Source organism: Polypterus senegalus, chromosome 16 (genome assembly GCF_016835505.1).
Source record: "Polypterus senegalus isolate Bchr_013 chromosome 16, ASM1683550v1, whole genome shotgun sequence".
In the NCBI taxonomy this organism is placed as follows: Eukaryota; Metazoa; Chordata; class Cladistia; order Polypteriformes; family Polypteridae; genus Polypterus; species Polypterus senegalus.
Window position 1 is genome coordinate 790,618 of NC_053169.1, and position 15,419 is coordinate 806,036.

General features: G+C 41.8%; 1 protein-coding gene across 3 annotated transcripts in view; it reads left to right on the forward strand.

Annotated features, from left to right (window-relative positions):
* Positions 1-15,419, forward strand: part of sqlea (squalene epoxidase a) — a 34,445-nt gene that overhangs the window by 16,752 nt on the left and 2,274 nt on the right. For all 3 annotated transcript variants that reach the window (XM_039738948.1, XM_039738947.1, XM_039738945.1), the window contains exons 4-9: positions 546-642; positions 3,667-3,780; positions 4,748-4,919; positions 9,061-9,156; positions 12,323-12,465; positions 14,917-15,013. In XM_039738948.1, the coding sequence (XP_039594882.1) occupies positions 546-642; positions 3,667-3,780; positions 4,748-4,919; positions 9,061-9,156; positions 12,323-12,465; positions 14,917-15,013 (719 nt within the window). The remainder of the gene's footprint in view (positions 1-545; positions 643-3,666; positions 3,781-4,747; positions 4,920-9,060; positions 9,157-12,322; positions 12,466-14,916; positions 15,014-15,419) is intronic.

Here is a 15,419-nt window from a genome sequence, read left to right on the forward strand (position 1 = left end):
CTTCCCGGGTCCTTCCTGCGTGGAGTCTGCATGTTCTCCCCGTGTCTGCGTGGGTTTCCTCCCACAATCCAAAGACATGCAAGTTAGGTGGATTGGCGATTCTAAATTGGCCCTTGGTGTGTGGGTGTGTTTGTGTGTGTCCTGCGGTGGGTTGGCACCCTGCCCAGGATTGGTTCCTGCCTTGTGCCCTGTGTTGGCTGGGATTGGCTCCGGCAGACCCCCGTGACCCTGTATTCGGATTCAGCGGGTTAGAAAATGGATGGATGGATGGATAGTTGAGTTAGGGTTTTCAGAGTTCAAGGATTCTAAATATGATATTTGCTTTTTGTTTCAGATTATTCTAAAACAGTTATAACTTTCTTTTGGTCCGTCTAAACTAGTGGCGGTAGTGCACTGTGTGAGCTTAGGCTTTCCAATATTTACAACAGTCTGCTAATTTATTTGATTCTTATCAATATCTGTTTCATCAGTAATGTTTTCCTATTTAGTATACTGTAATATTCACTTATTTTTCTTTATATTTTATATATTTTTTATATTTTCAGCGTACAATTTATTGAAGGCACTGTTACAAGTCTGAAAGAGGAAGACGGTCGAGTCACTGGTGTGATATATAAAGACAAAGAAAGTGGGGAAGAAAAGGTATTTTTTTTCTGTGATATATAGAAAGTTCACAGTAGCAGGTGTTATTTTGCAACCTTTGTAAAGCCCGGGGTGCGTACAGCCCCCCCTAACCCTGACACAGACAGCCCACACAGAAATAGTTTATTTAGACGTGGGGGCGCTTCCTTCGCTCCCCACATCTCAGCACAGTGTAGCACCAAATGGCACACAATGCTCGGCCCCTTCTTTCTTTCTTTCTTTTCCTGTCCGCCTGTACTCCCCCTGGCAGGCTTTGTCCTCCACCTCCTGACTTTGGCTCCCCGAGTAGTAGCTGCTGGCTCCTTTTATAAAACGCACCCCGAAGTGCTCCAGGTGCTTGATGACTCATTTCCAGCAGCACTTCTGGGTATGAGGGAAGAGCTGCATCCAAGGGCTCAGCCGCAGCAACAGCGCCCCCTGGTGGCGCCCATTAAGACCCAACAGGGCTGCATCAAACTCCAGCTCCCATGGAGCCCTGCAACCCAGGAGGGCTGCCACCTAGTGCTCCAGGGGAGGTAATGCTCTGACCAGGCTCCCTCCTCTGGTCCTTGCAGTATGGAGGTGTCCCTGGCCATGCACCACACCCTGTTTTTTTCACTTTTTTTCAATGTTTTCTTATGGTTAGTTTTTATTATGAATTATTTTTTTTATGTAAATTTCTGTTAGTGCTTCTGTGCTTATAATTCATAATTTGTATACAGTATAGTGTCTTTAAATATGCATCCAGTTACGTGTATTCTGGGGGTGGACGTCACTGCTGCTGGGACCTCCTTCTGGTGTTATACACCCACAATATAAATGGAACATAACAGAACAAAAGGCAGCATGGTGGCGCAGTGGGTAGTGCTGCTGCCTCGCAGTTAAGAGACCCATCTGGGTTCGCTTCCCTGGTCCTGTCTGCATGGAGTTTGCATGTTCTCCCCATGTCCGCGTGGGTTTCCTCCTACAGTCCAAAAACATACAGGTTAGGTGCATTGGCGATCCTAAATTGTCCCTAGTGGGTGTGTGTGTGTATGTGCGCCCTGCAGTGGGCTGGCGCCCTGCCCAGGGTTTGTTTCCTGCCTTGCACCCTGTGTTGCCTGAGATTGGCTCCAGCAGACCCCCCGTGACCCTGTAGTTAGGATATAGCGGGTTGGATAATGAATGGATGTATAATAGAACAAGCATAGACACAGAGAAACTAAATAATACCCAAAACTAATATACACTCACCTAAAGGATTATTAGGAACACCTGTTCAATTTCTCATTAATGCAATTATCTAATCAACCAATCACATGGCTTCAATGCATTTAGGGGTGTGGTCCTGGTCAAGACAATCTCCTGAACTCCAAACTGAATGTCAGAATGGCAAAGAAAGGTGATTTAAGCAATTTGGAGCGTGGCATGGTTGTTGGTGCCAGACGGGCCGGTCTGAGTATTTCACAATCTGCTCAGTTACTGGGATTTTCACGCACAACCATTTCTAGGGTTTACAAAGAATGGTGTGAAAAGGGAAAAACATCCAGTATGCGGCAGTCCTGTGGGCGAAAATGCCTTGTTGATGCTAGAGGTCAGAGGAGAATGAATGGGCCGACTGATTCAAGCTGATAGAAGAGCAACTTTGACTGAAATAACCACTCGTTACAACCGAGGTATGCAGCAAAGCATTTGTGAAGCCACAACACGCACAACCTTGAGGCGGATGGGCTACAACAGTAGAAGACCCCACCGGGTACCACTCATCTCCACTACAAATAGGAAAAAGAGGCTAAAATTTGCACGAGCTCACCAAAATTGGACAGTTGAAGACTGGAAAAATGTTGCCTGGTCTGATGAGTCTCGATTTCTGTTGAGACATTCAAATGGTGGAGTCAGAATTTGGTGTAAACAGAATGAGAACATGGATCCATCATGCCTTGTTACCACTGTGCAGGCTGCTGGTGGTGGTGTAATGGTGTGGGGGATGTTTTCTTGGCACACTTTAGGCCCCTTAGTGCCAATTGGGCATCGTTTAAATGCCATGGGCTACCTGGGCATTGTTTCTGACCATGTCCATCCCTTCATGACCACCATGTACCCATCCTCTGATGGCTACTCCCAGCAGGATAATGCACCATGTCACAAAGCTCGAATCATTTCAAATTGGTTTCTTGAACATGACAATGAGTTCACTGTACTAAAATGGCCCCCACAGTCACCAGATCTCAACCCAATAGAGCATCTTTGGGATGTGGTGGAACGAGAGCTTCGTGCCCTGGATGTGCATCCCACAAATCTCCATCAACTGCAAGATGCTATCCTATCAATATGGGCCAACATTTCTAAAGAATGCTTTCAGCACCTTGTTGAATCAATGCCACGTAGAATTAAGGCAGTTCTGAAGGCGAAAGGGGGTCAAACAGCGTATTAGTCTGGTGGTCCTAATAATCCTGTAGGTGAGTGTAAAAACAACAACAACATTCATTTATATAGCACATTTTTATACAAATAATGCAGCTCAAAGTGGTGCAGAAAAATGCAAATAAGTAACATAGAAAGCAATATTATAACAAACAAATGAAACACGAGCAAAAACATCATAAAAAATTAATTTAAAATGCCATCCAGCGCTGAAATGTAACATTTTCTATTGTCATTTTGTAGTAGTAAGGTGATGTACAGTGTTAGCCATTATGGATGCAATGAGAAGTTAAGCAAAATGACACCACACTTTGGCTAACTGAAGAGGCTTTCGAGGCAGTTTAGGCCCCTTCTATTTTCATTATGAAATTCCTACTTTATAAAGATTGCTTGTTTGGATTGGCTTTTGAAGCCAGAGTTTTATGGGGGTTTTTTTTCTCTGTCTTATAAGTAATGTTTAATACATTTTGGGACTTTTTATACATTTTGAACTTTTTTTGGGGGCCTGTATAGGCCGAAGCCTGCACGTAATAGTTGGGAACAAGCTGCATAGAGGTGAGGCTACATTAAAATAGACGAAAAGCATACTGACTGTTGATTAATCTCTTACTATAGCAAACTTATGGTTTTGTTTTGTTAAAGGAAATCTATGCCCAATTGACAGTGGTTGCTGACGGATGCTTTTCCAGATTCAGGAAAAACTTGATCTCTGGCAAAGTCAGCATTTCATCCCATTTTGCTGGCTATATCATGAAGGTAAGGATGAACAACTGATGCGTGTCTACCATTTAACATGTTAATACAGGACACGCATGCAGCATAGCTATATGGCTGTCATTGCAACAGACCTTCTGCTTAATGAATAATCCCTTCAGTATGACTTCAAAACTGTTTTTCATTATTCCAGTTTCGAAATGTTAATCTGTCGACCGTACGTTGTTTTCGTGCTTTTTAGGAGTGTAGTGTGAGACCGTTCCTGCTAGAAGAGAACTAATACAGGTCAAGTAGCAGAACACAACCGGTGAAAGAAACCTCTGGCCCATCACACTCCATATTATGAAGGTGCACTCATGACTGGCATTTCTTATCCAAGGCCAGTCTACTGTCATATCCAGACAGAATTAAACATTAAGGCCGCCATCATAGCAGGCTTCCATATTTCTGGTGGTCTTTATATGATGGACTCCCCCCATTGCTGCTCTTCTTCCCAAGGGCAATGATGGACAGGGTGGGTTTGACTCCTTTACATTGCGTTTTAAGATTGATAGTATTGTATCTAGAAAGGAAGTGAAGTGCATCAGTCTGTTTTTTTGTGAACAAATCTTTATTAAAGTCAATAAACACAGGAAATTATTACTACGTCTATTTACTTTAAACAAAATAGCTAGAAGAAACCCCCATCTACCCCTGGCACCCATATCCTGTCCACCAAAGAGCACCAAGCTACCAAAAGACTAAATGAAACACTGTGTAATAATGTTACTGAAAACTATATTCACTATTATTCTTTATTATGAAAATGAATGCGAGAGTAGAAGAGCTACAAATCGAATGAAGGTATAAATCAGTCCTTGAGTAAGTGCTTGGGTGAGATCTGTCAGACAAAACCACCTCGCTCAAGCAATCGGATGAAACAGGCTTGAGATTTCTGAGATTTTCTAGATGACTGATGTCAGTTTTGGTTTGTATTCTGACGATATGTATATATATCTGTTTCTTTTAGAATACACCGCAATTTAAGGCAAATTATGCTGAATTAGTTTTGGCTAACCCCAGTCCAGTCCTCATCTACCAGATCTCTTCCACAGAAACACGGGTCTTGGTAGACATCAGAGGTGAAATGCCAAAGAATATAAAGGATTATATGATTGACCACATTTATCCACAGCTACCAGGTACTGAACACATGTGGACTACTGAGCGGTTCATATGAGATGCTTTTCCTAATTACATTTTTAAAGAATTTATCGATACAACTAAATATACTAAAAACATCAAATCATATTATGAAAGTAATTAAACTCTTAATTATATTCCAAGATCACCGTGAATTTTACTTTCACAGCTAAAGGTTTGTGATTACTAAAAAGTGTCTCATATGGTGCACTCCTGTGTGCATGTCTGCCTGTTATTGGTAATGAAATACAGCAGCAGAAAACCTCAATGACGAGCAAGGTGTCTGCATAGAAGATGGTGTCAGTGACTTATTGGGCGGGCTGAAGAAACAACACTTGAAATATTTTTGTTCACCTCCAGTTTAATAAATTAGGCCCAGATTTTAGCATTAAAATATTACAGACTAAGGTGTCCAAAAATGTAAAATCATTATCTGTGAAGTAACTTTCCCTGAAAATCAACAGGCTTCTACCATTTTATAGTGCTTAGAGCTGTGCCACGTTTCATTTGGATTGAGCGATTCCTTTTTTCAATCATTCTGTCCACACACCCACATCCAGACACTCAGACAGAAAGTGGTCCAGTCACAATCTAGGGTGCCAAAAACATGACAATCTGTTGAGTACTCAAATTTGAAATGTTAACCCCATCACAATATATTTGCTATATACAGTATAAAGTATATACAAGTTGTTTTGTCCAAATTGGAAATGATTTTATCATTTTATAATGTTAATAACTGTGCCATGTTTCATTTAGATCAGTGTTTTCCAAACTCGGTCCTGGTGCAGGCTTTTGTTCCAACCAGATTCCTAATCAGTGACAACACCTGATAACACTGAGCTCATTTAAATTAGCTGTTTTTTTTTCTTTTATTTATTTGACATTCAGAAAAGCAGGATTTTTACATTTATAAATATTTCTGATTTGCTATCGATTTAAATGCTTAACTCTCTTTTGTTGATTTCATTATACCTTGCCCTTTCATTGTATCTTAATAATGACAATTTAAAACGAAGCAGATCAGACACCCAGGCAAACAACACACTGAATAAAAAGGCTGTAACTACTTGGCGCTTTTCCACTGCACAGCACGGTTCGGCTCAGTTTGCGTTTCGACTGCAGTTTAGTACCGCTTTAGAGTGGGCGGGATTATTCACGTGTCGTTATAGTTGCGCCGCCTCTACTGCCGTGACATCATCGTAAACGCGCCACAAGCGACCTCCTGAAAAACTTTTTCATTCCGCGTCGCCCCATCCAGCTCTCGCTGGATCCGCTCCTCGGCTACCAACGAGAGGAACGTCTGTACTTCCTCAATAGACCACGAAACAGCCATTTTTGGTTAAAACAAAATGGTGCGTCCGAACCTTCGCTGGCTGTGCTAAAAATCTAGCGGGTCTGTTGTGTCTCGTGTCGCAAGTTCAGTGACGCAGTAATGACGATTTTCTCCGGCCAATCAGTGACCAGCAGAGTTTACACGTCACGTTTTGGTAACGGTTCGGCGCGCTTGGAACCTCGGCTGAGGTGGTACTAAAAAAGAACCAGGTACTGTTCCCAGTGGAAAACCCCCCAAACGTGAGCTGAACTGAACCGTGTCGTGCCGTACTATGCAGTGGAAAAGCGCCACTTTGCACTAAGTCCAAAAGTTTTCTTTCGCGGCGCATCGGAGAGACTGCCCATAAATAAAGTCGTGACGAGAATAAACACTGTATGAATTTTTCTAGATAAAGTTTAATCAAAATTACCGTAAATAAAAAGCGAGTGATAATCGTTAAGAATTAAATTACAATGAAGTATCGAATGCTTGCGTCACAACAAAATGTTTTTCACCACAAAAGAACTGGAAAAGGTCACTGAGTTTACAAAGTTTACTGTGTTGATCAGCGGAGTCAGAGCGAAAATAAGGTTAATGTTTCCATAGTAATACTCAGACAATTAAGTGGTGAGAGCTGCAGCTACAGCGATACTCTATCGTCAGCAAGAGCCGAAATGTAGCGTTCGTATTTTCTTGTTCTATATTTGCTCCTCCTTCTTCTATCCGTACAGTGAGCGAGATCTTCTAACAACGAGACTTTAAGTCTCACGAGATGTGTTTTTGACGCCGCCGGTGTTGATATTATGATAAATTGTGAATAGCGAAAATTTTAACTTGCATTCAAAATAAATACATTTGTTTATTCAACAATCTGATTAACCGGTATCTGTTTTTCCAACATAAAATATCTTTTTAATCAGCCAAAAGTTCAAAAACACTAGCAATTTTAAATATTTTAGAAAAGTTTTCGCGGCATCCCAAGAAAATTCCACACCGGTTGCCCGACAATGCACTAATTAGTAAGTAATGGATTAATTAAACAATTAGAACACCTTGAAAGGTAGAATGAAAATCAAGATGAAAATACTGTTAAAAAGAAAAAAAAATACATTATTCCTATATAACTGCTTGGTACATTTTAATTATTTTTTTTTTAACAAACTTAGTTTTCTAATTTCAATATTGTTCCCTAAACACAGAACTTGGGAAATATCAGTTCACTTAATTAGCCCAGGAGTTTAAAACAGAAGCTGGTTGGAACAAAAACCTGCAGCCACAGGGGGTCCCCAGGGCCGAGTTTGGGAAACACTGATTTAGATTCTGACACATACAGACATTACCTGGTAGCTGAGTCATGGCAGCTGGACTTCTTTCTTGTTAGGTCGATACGTTTCACTGCTCATCCAAGCAGCTTCTCGAGTCTGAGGAATGTTGTTAGAGACCACAGTTTCATCCTCCAGGTTAGTTTTACTTCACACCTGCCCTGAATAGGCGCGTTGAGTCAAACAAAGGAAGGGGGAGGTGTGGGTAGATGTAACCATCACACCTTTAACAGCCCCTCCTGCCCCCATAAAGCGGGTCGTTAAGAGTGGTCCGCTTGGTGGAGGTGTAAATTGGGCCTGATTTTACTGAGGATGGACGATCGGGCAGCTTGATAAATTGAAGACAGGTTATGCCTAAGGCCTCCACCTCAAGGTGGCTTCCCTCACCCCTCTCTCAAACCCACCTGTCTTCTCTATCCAATATCTGGACGTTAATGTCCTCAAATGAGTGTCTTTTGTCCTTCAAATGGAGGTACAACGGTACAGCCAGAGTCCCAGGACCAACAGAAGAACCTGGTTTTTCCATACATGGCTGGTGTGTCCGAAAAGTTAAAAAGGACTTTTGGAAAACACCACATACCTCTTCAAATAAGTGTCCTTTGTCCTTCAAGTGGAGGTACACAGCTGATTCCGGCCCTCCATTTTACTCCTTCTGTGCTGGGCCATCCTCCTGTGTAGCGGCTGTTTGGTCTCTCCAATGTACAGTTCAGGGCTCTCTACTATATACTACATTGCTGTTCTTCTGTTTCGGTATCCGGTCTTTGGGGTGGACGAGTCTCTGTCTCAGTGTGTTAGTGGGTTTGAAGTGGACAGGTATGTGGCGTTTTCCAACAGTCCTTTTTAACTTTTCGGACACACCAGCCATGTATGGAATGACCAGGTTCTTCTGTTGGTCCTGGGACTCTGACTGTTCCGTTGTGCCTCCATTTGAAGGACATTAACGTCCAGATATTGGATAGAGAAGACAGGTGGTTTGAGAGAGGGGTGAGGGAAGCCTTGCATGTGTAAATCAACAACCCCTCACTCAGCAGAGGTGGAGGCCTTAGGCATAACCTGTCTTCGATTTATCATGCTGCCCTGTCATCCATCCCCAGGAAAATCAGGCCCAATTCACACCTCCACCAGGTGGACCACTCCTAATGACCCACTCAGTGGGAGCAGGAGGTGCTGTTAACAGTGTGACGGGTACATCTACCCACACCTCCCCTTTGATTTGCTCAATGAGCCTATTCAGGGCAGGTATGTAGTGAAACGAACCTGGAGGATAAAACTGTGGTCTCTAACAACATTCTTCAGACTGAAGAAGCTGCTTGAATAAGCAGTGAAACGTATCTACCTAACAAGAAAGAAGTCCAGTTGCCATGACTCAACTACCAGCTAACTTCACCTGGATGACTGAGAACCTTCACAGACATACAGACATTATGTACAGTATCAGAGAACCATCATGCATAAAAGCACAGAGTCAGGTTCTTACAAAGTGTGTGTTTTAATTTGTTTCAGAACATTTAAAAGAACCTTTTCAAACGGCAGTCCAGAATGATCGAGTGAGAACTATGCCTTCGAGCTTCTTGCCTCCATCACCTGTAACTAAACCAGGTAAAGTACAATATGCCATATCAAATGAATTGAATTGTAAAGTTGATGGAAGCCTTTTTGTCAGACTGAAAAGATATTACATCAGTTCCAAAACCAATTTGTTTAAATACATATCAGTCCAGGGTGAGTCCTGGATGAGCCTCAGAATCATTTAGGGGTAACAGGATGGACTTCTTTTGCCGTGATTACACCTTGGTAGATCTCCCTCTACTGGCCCCTGGTGTCTCTGGACCCCTAAGCTCCTGTCAGGATTAGCTGAGGGCTTATCAGTCAGTTCCTTATGTTAGATTGTGAGACACCCCTGTAAACTGCTGGTTGACCTGCTCTTTCGTGTTCTGGCAGAACATAACATGTTTATATTCAAGCCACTTCTTGCACTGATGCCCTAATGGACCAGACCTATATTTTCATTTACCCAGTCTTCCTATACTTGTAAATCAGGACCTTATTCCAGGTGCATTATGTATGGTTGGTTCTGTCTATGCTGTTAAGACAGGCTCTGGCCTACCATTCATTGTGTTGTCTGTCTGATTGTTATTCCAAAAGGTGGCGCATCACAAACATTTTTAGTAATAAAATGCATTGTCAGATGACACACCACAATCATTAAAAATGCTTTTACAAATCCCATTGCAAATGACATATCACAGAGACGTATGCATTGCATGGTGCACTGCAAACATTGGTACTGATGTCTACGTTGACTACGTGGATTTCAACCCATTATAGACGGGCAGCACAGCTTGTTACTTTGTGATCTGATTGCAAAGCAGCTGGATGGTGAATAAGACAAATGGTGGCTCTCAGACAAAATTTGGAGTGGAAGATGCGATTATCCATGTACTCCATAAGGCTGGACAAAGCCAGCAGCACTGTGAAGATTCTGCTTTTTGATTTCTCCAGTGCTGTCAGCACTATTCAGTCATTTCTATTAAGGGGTAAACTCCGGGATATGCAGCTGGATGAGGCTGTGGTGTCCTGTAAAATGGACCCTCTGTCAAGCAGACTGCAGTCTGTGAGACTCAAGGACAGTAGGAGCAACACTGGAGCACCATATGGAGCAGTCTTGTCACTTCTTCACCCTATAGAACTTGTACTATTAATAGAGAGATAGATACTTTATTAATCCCAAGGGGAAATTCCCATACTCCATCAGCAGCATACTGATAAAAATAAACAATATTAAATTAAAGAGTGATAACAATGCAGGTATAACAGACAATAACTTTGTGTAACGTTAACGTTTACCCCCCCGGGTGGAATTGAAGAGTCGCATAGTGTGGGGTCTCCTCAGTCTGTCGGTGGAGCAGGATGGTGACAGCAGTCTGTCTGTCGCTGAAGCTGCTCCTCTGTCTGGAGATAATAATAATAACAGCAGGTCACTTCACTGGCAGAAATTCTCAGTTGATTCTGCACTAATGGGATGTTTCGGCAGAGGAGAGGAGTTAGGTGGAGAATTTTGAGAATTGTCAGCAACCTAGAATCAGACAAACCAAGGAACTGCTTATTGGCATCAAAGGGCCCATATGACTGGTCACTCTTCAGGGAGTGTGTGAGGAAAGTGGTGCACTCTTATAATTACCACATCAATGACAGGCTGGACTGGTTCCATAACAAAGGGGAAATACATATATAAGAAGGAGCAGAGCACAGTTCCCATTTGGGGACAAATAAACTGTTATCTATTGTGATAGATGGCCGGCAGCTGAGCCTGGCCAGGACTCCCTGAGACTGGAAAAAGGGGAAAGGAAACTATTTTGGGACATTGCCTCTCCCAAGACTCTAGATGGCAGCATCCCTACAGTATAGTGATGCCCCAGATTCCCACAGGGCACCATGGGATATGGAGTTCAGCATCATAGCCCTGCTGGGTACCGTGGGTGCCGCCAGGGGATGCTGTAGGACACTGGGAGACAAGGTTCTCACCAAGCCTGGAAGTACTACTAGGTCATGAGAACGGAAGCCCAGGCTGATTTAAAAACTTGAGTTCTCCATCTGACACGGAAGTGCTGGCAGGTCACGAGGATGGAAAAGCAGAAGCACTTCTGGGTCAGGCAATATAAAATGGGCTGCTGAGAACCCAGCTGGTTGCCTGAGTCGGGAGGAGGTGGACAACGCTTGCTGGGAGGTGTGGAGGAGGTAAAAAAGAGAGAGAATCATGTATATTGTGATTACTTGCCTGGAAACCTGTGGCTGTGGTGCTTGGAGGGCACTGTAGAAGAAAGAAAAAGAATTCACATTCTTCTTAGTGCTTTTACCTTGTGTTCTGCATGTCTGTCTGTTGGGTTTAAGGGGCAACAGTGACTCCTAGCGTCCACTCTATCTATCTATGTGTCTATCTGTCTGTCTGTCTGTCTATCTAATCCTACTAACTACGCTAAAATATCTATCTATCTATCTATCTATCTATCTATCTATCTATCTATCTATCTATCTATCTATCTATCTATCTATCTATCTATCATATATAACCTTTCACATCTATCTATCCATCTATCTATCTATCTATCTATCAGGGTAGTATAAGTTATCGTGGTAGACTTTTTGTTATGCAGTAATATCCCCTCTGGCATCTCCCCATTCTAAGGTGTTAGAACATCAGGAACCACTGTGGATCGAAGACTGTCTAATAAACCAGCAAAGGAGGTCTGAGCATGGGACCTTCCTAAATTATGTACTGCTGTGAATCAATGGCCTCATGTATGTGTTCTCACAGTCTACCTTCTTAAATAAATTCCTGCCCGATCTTACCACGGCAGCTCTTGGCGCAAAGCAAAAACAGATTTTTGGTGAGATTACAATTCATCGCACACAGATACCTACAACGCACAAGTTTAGAATTATCAGCACACTTTCTTAGATGTCTCTGAATTATTGGAGAGCACCAATGTCCTTGGAGCTAAACCGAGTCTAACAGTAAATTTGTGTGCAAAATCAACGCCATCCAGGCCAGGAATTAAGTCAGGGTCTGAACACGGTGAGGCAGCAATGCTGTGTAAATGGAGAACCCAGAACAAACCGAAGTGTTATTTTGTCTTTAATTTAATCTTACAAAATGGCTTCCTTCATACATAACATGCAGTACTCTGATACTACTTGCTGTCTCTCCAGTGATATGCACTAGTATAATAATATATAATAATGATGTTTCTATATAATTTTATAGGAGTTTTGCTTTTGGGAGATGCCTATAATATGAGACACCCTTTGACTGGAGGGGGAATGAGTGTAGTTTTTAATGATGTCAGAATATGGAAAGCCCTTCTGCAGAAAATTCCTGACCTCTGTGATGATACTGCCATGCTGCAGGTAATAAAACAAATGTCTTGTACGGGACATTTGGACTTTTTTGATAATGGTAAATATGCTTCAAGATGATCTTGGAATATATATGACAGCCTAACACCCACAGACAAGGTTTTCATATAAAACTGTTTATGTTAATAAAAGATTCAAACAGGAATACACCATCCAGAATTTATATTTCTACATGTTACTTACCCCATGTAGTTTGTAGTGATGGCCAAGAAAAGTTTTAATCTCATGTTTTTATGAAGAACAGAGATAAAAGGTTTATGACATAATACAAGGCAATGGTGACCAATACTGTATGTACAACAGCAAATGGAGTGAAAAACATCTATGGAAACAGAAAGGAAATCTCACATGTTGCATAATCCACATGTCAGGTATCAAGTCACATGCTCAATACATGCAAAATGCAAAATATTGCTAAAATATCATTAAATAGATTCTTCCAGAAAAATCAGCACATTTCATAAACAGGAAACGCAAGTCACATGGGATTGGGTTTTTGTTTTAAAGGTAAGACTCTTGACCAATAAGTGAGAGGAGGAGGCGGATCTTTCTCGTTCAGTCCCCATCGCCAACTCACTGTGTGACGTGGAGTAAGTAACTCGACCTGTCTGTGTTTCCGTTGTAAAAAGTGTAGGGAAAGACAGGGAAAGAAATTTGACAAACACGTAGAAAGGTCTTATGTAAAGTAAAAATGATTAGTGGACAGTGTAGGCTGAGCATTTGGACAGTAAGCCACAAGGTGGTCAGTTCAGTACTTGCACCAAAGTCATTTCGTTGTGGTTCAGTTTTATAAAAATCTGATGTGTCCCGCACGTAACTCTCTTTAGATAAAGTTGTTAATTTGAATTGAACCTGATCACAATACTTTCACTACACAGTTTATTGAGTATAGCAACAGTATGTATGGTATATACATTATTTATCTATGTCTACTGGATTGAGTTTCCTCAAAATCCACAAGCCACTTATGTTTTACAATGCTTATAAATGTGCCGAGTTTCATTCATGTTTTGTATTCATGGAAATGCTCGGGTTCTGCTCCCACATCCCCTGTCAGGTTAACTAGGGTTTCTTTCACTGTAATCTGACAATAATCTTATCTACTACAGTATATAATAACATGCTACTGTCTGTGTGCTTATGTCCAGTTCCTCGTGTGGCTTTGGTCTGATTGGTCAGTTTGACAAATTAGTTAAAATGGAGCTTTTCAAAGACAATGAAGCGAACAACGTAATAAGGGATGTTGGGTCACTACTGTAAATACTAATGAGACACAACCCGAGTCACCTTCAAAAATGAGAAGTGCACACAAGAATATGAATGATGTTTTCAAAGCAGGTAATGACTGACCATCTCTCACTGGTTGTAGTCAAAAAGCAGACAGAAAGTAAGCAAGGTGCCTCGAAATGACAGAGGCAGGCTTTATGGGAACTTAAGAAAGGAAGCACCTGGTAAGAGAGTTTGAGACACACAAGGATACCAAAGAACACTGAGAGTTGACTTCAAAGATGGGAAGGATTTGCAAAAACGGAAATGATGTTCACAGTGGGTAATGGGGGCTTGTCGATCAAGGTTGGTCTCTCTCCTGCTCTGGAGGGGAGATGCCCTGGGCAGCTAAGGAGATACTCACAAACTCCTGCTGGGTACTATACAGTTAGGATTTGTTCTGGTGGACCAAAGAGTCACTTAAATATGATTTCAAGTTGCAAAGAGGAAATCTTGGCCTGTTCGTAATGTGAAAATACCAGACAACATTTTAGAAATACTGGATATCTTAATCGAAAAGGTTAAATGTACTGACTCTGTAGTCCGACTGGGAGGGTGATAGCAGAGATATCTGGGGGGCACAATTGTAAACGGCCTACCGGATCTGAATCTGGCAAGTGAATTGTTGTTGGATCTCAGTGCTATTCATGGAGTGTCAATAAGGAACGCCATGACTAATTTTTTAAAACTACTGTTGTGTGTAATTTTTCAGAATCTTACCTTACATATAAACGTCTACGTGTGGAAGTGTGTGTGCCTGTCCGTCCCGGAAGTGAGAGGTGAAGTCGGGGTAAGGGCTTCACCTCCGAGGAACTCGCTTAGCCGCTAATGCATAAGCGAGGCCAGCATGTCGTCAAAACGAAACCTCTGAAGAAAGACAGTCACTTAGCCAATAATGCACAAGCGATGCAAGCACGTCGGCAAAACAAATCCTCCTAGGAGAGAGGCGCCCAGAGGAGTTCCTTTCAATTACCAGACATCTCTACATTTCAATTTTTTTTCTGACGATTTCAATAGTTTGCTTTTTACAGCATGGGCTTACACAGCTAGTACCTTTATAATCAATAATAACAATAGTAGTAATAAATGTATTGGTTATTTATGCTTTGGGAAATTACAGCTTTCTGAAAAGTATATTAAATTTGTCACCAATGAATATTCTCTTTATTCTTCTAGGCAAAGAAGAAATTTCACTGGGAAAGAAAGACTTCACATTCATTTGTTGTGAATGTCTTGGCACAAGCCCTGTATGAACTGTTTGCTGGAACAGATGGTAAGTGTTCCTGCATTATTATCGATATCTTTAACTTGATAATTAGTACCTTATCAGCAGTGACCATCAATATGATCCAAAGGCCATGTCTCTCATGATGGTGGTTGGACCAGCCATCAAAGCCACCCTTGGTGCAGGCGTGTATTAATACTAACGGTTCATATCAAGAGGTAATAAACAGTAATACGTGAATCCTGCTGAATTTGTTTAGCATTTAGGAATCACGGAAAGGCTTGGGAATTTTAGCGATCTCTGTGGAATGCACTGAAGTCAAAGGGGAAGGGTATTATAATGGTTCAATGGTCTTGTAAATGTTCTGAAGGCACTTTGCTTGGGAGATGTCTGCCAAGTATGCTGGACTGATCATTGTGGCCAAAAATGTGACCTTAGCCATGAAGCACTGTGC